At 46.7% G+C, this 7,955-nt stretch overlaps 1 protein-coding gene across 1 annotated transcript in view; it reads left to right on the top strand.

Moving 5' to 3' along the window:
• The window catches only part of BARHL2 (BarH-like homeobox 2), a gene marked incomplete at its 3' end in the record, with an annotated part of 12,713 nt that extends 7,592 nt beyond the window's left edge, over positions 1–5,121 (top strand). Inside the window, exon 4 of the mRNA XM_010860384.1 lies at positions 5,090–5,121. Within this exon, the coding sequence (XP_010858686.1) occupies positions 5,090–5,121 (32 nt within the window). The remainder of the gene's footprint in view (positions 1–5,089) is intronic.
• Positions 5,122–7,955: the final 2,834 nt, after the last annotated feature.

Raw genomic sequence — 7,955 nt, 5'->3', positions numbered from 1 at the left:
TAGCAATTAGTCTAGATCTACCAGAGTCCTCCCAAATGTGTTTTTGCTTTAAAACCATGTTTTCTTTCACCCCCTAAACCATGCAGCTGAAAGTGTCAATTCCCTTTTAAATTTGTTTTGGTGATTTCCTGTCGCATAGAAGGTAGCAAATGGAGTGAGTGAGTGTGTGTGTGTGTGTGTGTGTGTGTGTGTGTGTGTGTGATGTGGTGGTAGGATTGTTGTCCCAGGGAGAAAGTTGAGTGCTGGATCCCTTCTTTTCATTTTTTTCTTTCTGTAGCAGTACTACAAGGGGCACCTCAGCAGGTGCCCTTCTATTCAAATGTTCCCAAACTACTGCTTAGAAGTCAAATGCAAAAGTCTGTTTTCTCAAAAGAAGTCCTTCTGTCTGTGCCTGCCCAACAAAGTAGGGAGGTTGGCTAAAAGGTGAGGAGTGCAACACCAGGTTTTCCAAAAAAAAGCAAGAAACAGGATAACAAAGGTCTTTTCACCAGGGAGATCCAGAGTTAGTTGTGGAGGCTCAGAGGTCTTCTGGTCCTGGGAGCTGCACTTCTTTTCTTTTTCCCACCTTCAGCTGGTGTCAGAAGGACACTCTACTGCTTGCTCCATTTGGATTGCTTCTTTGATTAAGTTGGGGACTGGCAAAACAGGGATTTTCAGGGGCATTCTTTCCTTGCTACAGAAACACAGGGGAAAAAAAAACCCCACTTGTTTCGGAGAGATGTTTAAACACAAAGACCCCTTAAACTTGCTCTCTGTAAGATCAGCTCTGAGACTCCAGCAAACCTAGCACTAATTGGTAGTGAGTGTGAAACAAGTTAACTCCCCAACTAGCAGCCAGCCATTCTAACCCCAGCCAACAATTTTCAATGAGTTGCAAAGTAATGATTGCTGCTTGCCTCCATGCCTCCAGCAAATATACTTAACACCTTGTATCAGTTTATTTTTGCTCCACCCCTTAAAATGAAAGCCCACATGATGGCAAATTAGACAGCTGATTCCCTCCATTGCAAATAAAACTGCTTACCGCAAACCAAGACTTTCCTCCTCCTCCCTCCCTGCCATCTGATTCCTGCCTAAGCAGCCCTTCCCCAGGAGTCTGCTGAATCCCACCTCCCCTCTTTAAACAGGCAGCTTGTTTTGTTATATTTTTAACTTTCTAAAAATATTTGGAAAAGCTCTCCCCAGGGGGAAAGAAACTTTAGTCCTTATTAAACAATGTGGTTACAAAAATATACTGGAAGAGAGCTGCTTGGTTTTCTAAAAAGCCAGACATGCCTTGAAGTCAACATGCTTGGAAAGAGACTGACTTTTTATCACTGGTGGGCATATCAGGGGCAGAGCCGAGCCTCCTAGGGAACTGATGCTTCCTCCTCTGCGATGAATTCTTGGTGTGGGAAAGCTGGTTTGTCCTGTGTTTTGGTTGTTGGCTAGGCAATTAGGCAGAAAGGTGAGTGGGGGCTTCTCCAGGGTTTACCTCACGGACCCTGGAACAGTGCCTCCAGGCTTCTTGAGCTTTCACTAGGTCTTTGTCCAGCTTCTTGGCCAGTTCCAGCCTTCCTCTCTACCCACGCCTCCTTCCCTGGAGTTGGGGGCCTGTGTGCCCCTCCCTTCTTCTGGAAGGTAGAACACCCCCGGTGCTTAGTAGGGGTAAGTGTGTGGGGTTAGGGATGTGTGTGTTCAGAAAAAGGGAGGTATCACTGGCCTATCGCATTGGAAAACCAGGTCATCTGTCTCAGGGCGATGAGATGACCCAGAAGGGACTTTTCCCCTCCCCTTCTTCCAGCTGAATTCTGAAAGTCCCTGTCAGTCTTAGTGTTGCTGTGTGGACGGCCCCAGCCAACCTCGCATTCTCAGTTTCTCCACCTTCTTTCTCTCCTCGGGCCTCCCTCTCCAGTTTCTCTCTCCTAGCACCACAGACAGCTCCTTGGGCGAGCGGTGGAGCAAACTGCCGGAGGCTGGAGGGTTCCCCGCAAAGCCTAGGCGACCGCAGGGGGCGCACCCGGGAAGGGTCGGCGGCGCCCGCGGGGGAGGTCTGCGAGGTGATTACAAAGCACCCTCCCTGGCAGCGCTTCCTGATTAGCTCTAAGACCAAACAGGGTCACTTTCCAAAGAACAAAATCTTCAGATCAATAAAGTAATTCAAAACCCAAAAGATCTTGGGGTAAGTAGTGCTCAGTGACAGATCAACTCTAAACCGTCCCTATTTAATAAGTTCTTAGCGAAAGCCGACTGGGAAGGAGAGGGGCCTCAGTTCTGCCGCTTCGAAGCCCCTGCGCCGCGGCCGTAGCGCAGTCGCCAGTGGAACGGCTCTCAATGGCATTCTTTTGTTGTTTGTTTGTTTTTACTTTCTCGGCTAGCGCAGCCCCGACTCTGCTCAGCGAACCGCCGCCTCGGTCGATGGAAGCCCAGGAGAAGCACTCCTGAGGCGGCCGCCCTGCAGGTAGCGTTAAGCTGAGGCCCGGATTTCCACTGCTTTTCCACCTCGCGTCTCCTTTCCCCGGTTTTGGGACTCTCCCAGCTCCCGTTACTATCTGGTTTGGGATAGCGGGTCGACCCCGCAGGAGCTCCACTGAAAAAGGAGGACCTTCGCGAGGCCGAGATTGAACTTGTACGATAAAAAGGGCTTTTGTCACTTTGTGGAGTTGAGGGATTTCCGCCCCCACCCACCTCTGCGTCTGCCCGCCTGACTTGATTCTTCAGTGAAGAAGCCCTGGAAGTGGGATCCTCTTTCCCACTCCCAGCAACACACACACACATTGCAGCCCGTTATTTATGCCGCGGTTCCCATGTCCCTCCATCGCCGGCCGGCTGCGCTCTGGGTCTCCGGCGGAGCGCGCCCAGGCCGGGCCTCTGCGATCCCCACCTCACCCAACCCCGGACAGCCCGGCGGCCCCAAGTTCCTGATCCCCGTTACAGACGGTGTGGGAGAAATGAGTACATCAGGACAGGGGCTGTAGAGATCAGGGACAGGAATTTAAATACTTTCACGAAAGGTGCCTGCGCAGGCCCTACAGAGCTGGGTCCCCTGTTCTCAACATCTCACTAGGCTTGGGAGAAAATACGAAGCGTCCTCCTGTGAAGATGATAAAATAATCGTTGCCCAAGTAGAAGCTCCTATCTGTATCCCACTTCAAACACTCCCCCACCCCCAAGGCCTCAAGGTTGCAAATGAACGTCTCCCTTCAGATTTTCCCTCGGGTCTAGGAAGCCAACTCCTCATTGTTGATTATCCCCACCCCCTCTACTGCCTCTCTGGCTCTCCTCTTCCTCTTTCCCTTTAGAATTAGAGGAATGGAAATGCTGAGTGGAATTTAGATGTTGACAGAGACTTTTAGCTGGATCGTGGGTTACCCACATTTGAAAGCCAGGCACCATTGGGGGAGCTCCCAGTACATTCAGGGACTGGAGAAGGTATTCCAAGGTGTGCATGGTTATGTGAAACCGGAGAAAAAGTTTTCTTTGGAGCAATGTGTATTTATACCACTGCCTAAGGAGAGAGGAATTAGTGATAGTGCATTGTCCCACAGCTCCTATACCACACAATTAGAATGCCCATTATGGAATAATAGTCTATTTCTACTTTCTAAAGCCAGTTGGCTGATAGAGTGTTAGGAAAAGGATATGGAAGTCGGTGCTACTCACTTCCTACCATAGGAACTACCATAGGGAAGTTAAGGTACTGTTTATAGCTTTCAGATGTGGGGCTTGTTCAAGTGAAGAGACCATAGTAGGTCTCTTTCTCACAGTTTCCTGGTTGACTGAACTGCTAGTAAATTACTTTCTACTGATCTAATATGAAAATTTTGATTTTCCTAATACTCCTCATTTGAGAAAACAGGCATGCCATAATTTCTGAAAGATCCAATAAGGATCAGATTGTTCAACTTCCTCTTGCACCAACTCTTAGCATTCTCACACCCCCAAGCTGGGCATCTGCAGACCTATGGGCAGGGAAGTTCTAACCCAGATATTAATAGACGGAGATGTCCATTGGAAGTAGGGCTATAATCACTTAGAGACCTCAAATTATTATTCATCTGCCCTATTTCCAACACAGGTCCCATTGATAGAAACTTACAAAACTGTTACCCTTAGATTAAGAGGATTTCAAAGGGACACCTACTTTTTCACTAGCCCTGAGTGAATACACTGTGGCATTACATTACACATACTCATATGCGAATAAATGCGTAGCTGTCATATAATCATTCATTGCTATGCATCAATAGATTAGACCAGAAAATCACATAAAACATAAATGGATAAATGCGAGTATGCGGTAATTCATTTTGTCTTCTTTTTTGGATTGCTTTTGAAATTTCTGGCAATCCGTATTGTGGATCTCCCACCCCCCGAGTCCCCCTTCTACCTCCACCCCCCGAGTTTCTCTAGATTTACTTCAGAGCATATCTCCAAAAGCCTGGTCTTTAGTGGGACAACTGCACCCATCCCTGTCACGTGGCAGCTTTTGACCCGCCCACCTCAGCCGTGCCCAATCAGAGCACACGAAAGATTCCGTGCCCAATCAGATCAAAGGAAAGAAAGCGGCCTTGCTGCGGCTGGTAGGATTTTCCCTTTTTCCGCCTACTGTTCGTTCTGCTTGCAGCCGGAATTTTTTAGGGGGTCAGTTGTAGCAAACAGGCCCAAACTAATGTTACCCATTTCTTTTACCCCTGTCTTGTTGTCCCTTTGGGTTAAAATCTTTGACGATACCTAGGGAATGACATGCAGCTTCCCGAGATTCTCGTGGCCTATTTATCCTTATGGAGTGTTAGTCCCTCAGTTGTGTCCGACTCTTTGCGACCCCATGGACTACATACAGCCTGCCAGGTTGTTCCGTCCATAGGATTTTTCCAGGCAAGAACAGTGGAGTGGGTTGCCATTTCTTTCTCCAATCCTTATGGAAGGCCCGGTTATTTTCACCTGTCCAAAGTCCTCCCCCAAAAATATTTCAGTTCAGTCGCTCAGTCGTGTCCGACTCTTTGCGACCCCATGAATCGCAGCACGCCAGGCCTCCCTGTCCATCACCAACTCCCGGAGTTCACCCAAACTCATGTCCATCGAGTCGGTAATGCCAACCAGCCATCTCATCCTCTGTCGTCCCCTTCTCCTCCTGCCCCCAATCCCTCCCAGCATCAGAGTCTTTTCCAATGAGTCAACTCTTTGAATGACATGGCCAAAGTATTGGAGTTTCAGCTTCAGCATCAGTCCTTCCAATGAACACCCAGGACTGATCTCCTTTAGAATGGACTGGTTGGATCTCCTTGCAGTCCAAGGGACTCTCAAGAGTCTTCTCCAACACCACAGTTCAAAAGCATCAATTCTTCAGCACTCAGCTTTCTTCACAGTCCAACTCTCACATCCATACATGACCACAGGAAAAACCATAGCCTTGACTAGACGAACCTTTGTTGGCAAAGTAATGTCTCTGCTTTTGAATATGCTATCTAGGTTGGTCATAACTTTCCTTCCAAGGAGTAGGCGTCTTTTAATTTCATGGCTGCAGTCACCATCTGCAGTGATTTTGGAGCCCCCAAAAATAAAGTCTGACACTGTTTCCCCATCTATTTCCCATGCAGTGATGGGACCAGATGCCATGATCTTCGTTTTCTGAATGTTGAGCTTTAAGCCAACTTTTTCACTCTCCACTTTCACTTTCATCAAGAGGCTTTTTAGTTCCTCTTCACTTTCTGCCATAAGGGTGGTGTCATCTGCATGTCTGAGGTTATTGATATTTCTCCCGGCAATCTTGATTCCAGCTTGTGTTTCTTCCAGTCCAGCGTTTCTCATTATGTACTCTGCATATAAGTTAAATAAGCAGGGTGACAATATACAGCCTTGACATACTCCTTTTCCTATTTGAAACCAGTCTGTTATTCCACGTCCAGTTCTAAATGTTGCTTCCTGATCTGCATATAGGTTTCTCAAGAGGCAGGTCAGGTGGTCTGGTATTCAAGGATATTTAACAGGGTATAAAGTTCGATTTGAAAAGACCCTGATGCTGGGGATGATTGCAGCCATGAAATTAAAAGACGCTTACTCCTTGGAAGGAAAGTTATGACCAACCTACACAGCATATTAAAAAGCAGAGACATTACTTTGTCAATAAAGGTCCATCTAGTCAAAGCTCTGGTTTTTCCAGTGGTCATGTATGGATGTGAGAGTTGGACTGTGAAGAAAGCTGAGCACTGAAGAATTGATGCTTTTGAACTGTGGTGTTGGAGAAGACTCTTGAGAGTCCCTTGGACTGCAAGGAGATCCAACCAGTCCATCCTAAAGGAGATCAATCCTGGGTGTTCCTTGGAAGGACTGATGTTGAAGCTGAAACTCCAATACATTGGCTACCTGATATGAAGAGCTGACTCATTGGAAAAGACCCTGATGCTGGGAAGGATTGAGGTCAGGAGGAGAAGGGGACTACAGAGGATGAGATGGTTAGGAGAAGGGGACTACAGAGGATGAGATGGTTGAATAGCATCACCGACTCAATGGACATGGATTTGGGTAGACTCTAGCAGTTGGTGACGATGGACAGGGAGGCCTGGCATGCTGCGGTTCATGGGGTTGCAAAGAGTCGGACACGACTGAGCGACTGAACTGAACTGAACTGATGATGGGGAAGATTGAAGGTGGGAGGAGAAGGGGACGATAGAGGGTGAAATGGTTGGATGGCATCACCGACTCGACGGCCATGAGTTTGAGTAGGCTCCGGGAGTTGGTGATGGACAGGGAGGCCTGGCGTGTTGCAGTCCCTGGGGTCCCAGTCAGACACAACTGAGTGACTGAACTGAACTGAACTGAAAGTTCAATTGGAGTTTGAATACACCTCATGTCTTTTCCACTTCATTTAGTAAAGCAATAATGACTGCTTTCATTCCAATAGATACTATGACCCCGGGGATCTGTTGAGAAGCCTCAGGTGAGTGAATTCAATAGAGGGAAGTTCTGGCCCCTGAGGGAGAAGGAAATGGCAACCCACTCCAGTATTTTTGCCTGGAGAATCCTGTAGACAGAGGAGCCTGGAGGGCTGCTGTCCATGGGGTCACACAGAGTCAGACATGACTGGAGTAACTTAGCATGCATTCATGCATTGGAGAAGGAAATGGCAACCCACTCCAGTGTTCTTGCCTGGAGAATCCTGGGGAGAGGAGCCTGGTGGGCTGCCATCTATGGGGTCACAGAGTCGGACATGACTGAAGCTACTTAGCAGCAGCAGCTGGCCCCTGAAGACTTTTAAGGCCTGAGGCCCAGAGTCTGTTTGGGTCTTCATTCCTGCCTACTTTTATCCTCCTGACTTTTGTTATTTTATATGATTGGGAGGTTTTTATGGGGTCAAAAGGTGATAGACCTAGCATTTCTGTTGACCAATGTCCGTGCTAAAAAATTGAATTAAGCTTGTAAATTTGCTGGATATAACTCTTAACAGTTTGGAACAGGATTAAAAAAAAAGCCCAACTACTCAAGACACTGCTTATTAATAGCAGTGCTACATACGTTGGTGACATTTCAGGAAGGATATCCTTTCTTTGGTAACATGTTTTACAGGCTTTTCTTTTCCTCCCATGAATGATCCAGCCCCTTGGGGAAACACAATTCTTGGTTTTGCCCAGAAATTTGGCAAAAGGATATTTTCCAATATCCACGTTAATAAGTAACTGGATTTTAAACTGAAGTGATCTTGATCCAAATCCAATCAGGATTGGAAAGAATCTCAAAGGTCATCTAGCTTAATACCTATTCTAGGTTTTTTTTTTTAACAATGTATTTGATTTATTTATTTATTTATTTTTTCTTTAAATCCCTGTTGCTCCCATTTTTTCCTGTAAAGATAGAAAAGGGGAAGATAAGAGATACTACAGTGTTACAGCTTTGTCTTTCAATTTTAATGAAATTAAATTTGTGTGGTCAAATCCTACTACACCCACCAAAAAACAAGATTTTTGTAAAATCTATTA

Source organism: Bison bison, unplaced genomic scaffold (genome assembly GCF_000754665.1).
Source record: "Bison bison bison isolate TAMUID 2011002044 unplaced genomic scaffold, Bison_UMD1.0 scf7180017864466, whole genome shotgun sequence".
NCBI classification, from domain to species: domain Eukaryota; kingdom Metazoa; phylum Chordata; class Mammalia; order Artiodactyla; family Bovidae; genus Bison; species Bison bison.
The sequence above is the reverse complement of the archived record's forward strand: the minus strand, read 5'-3'. Positions and strand labels throughout refer to the sequence as shown.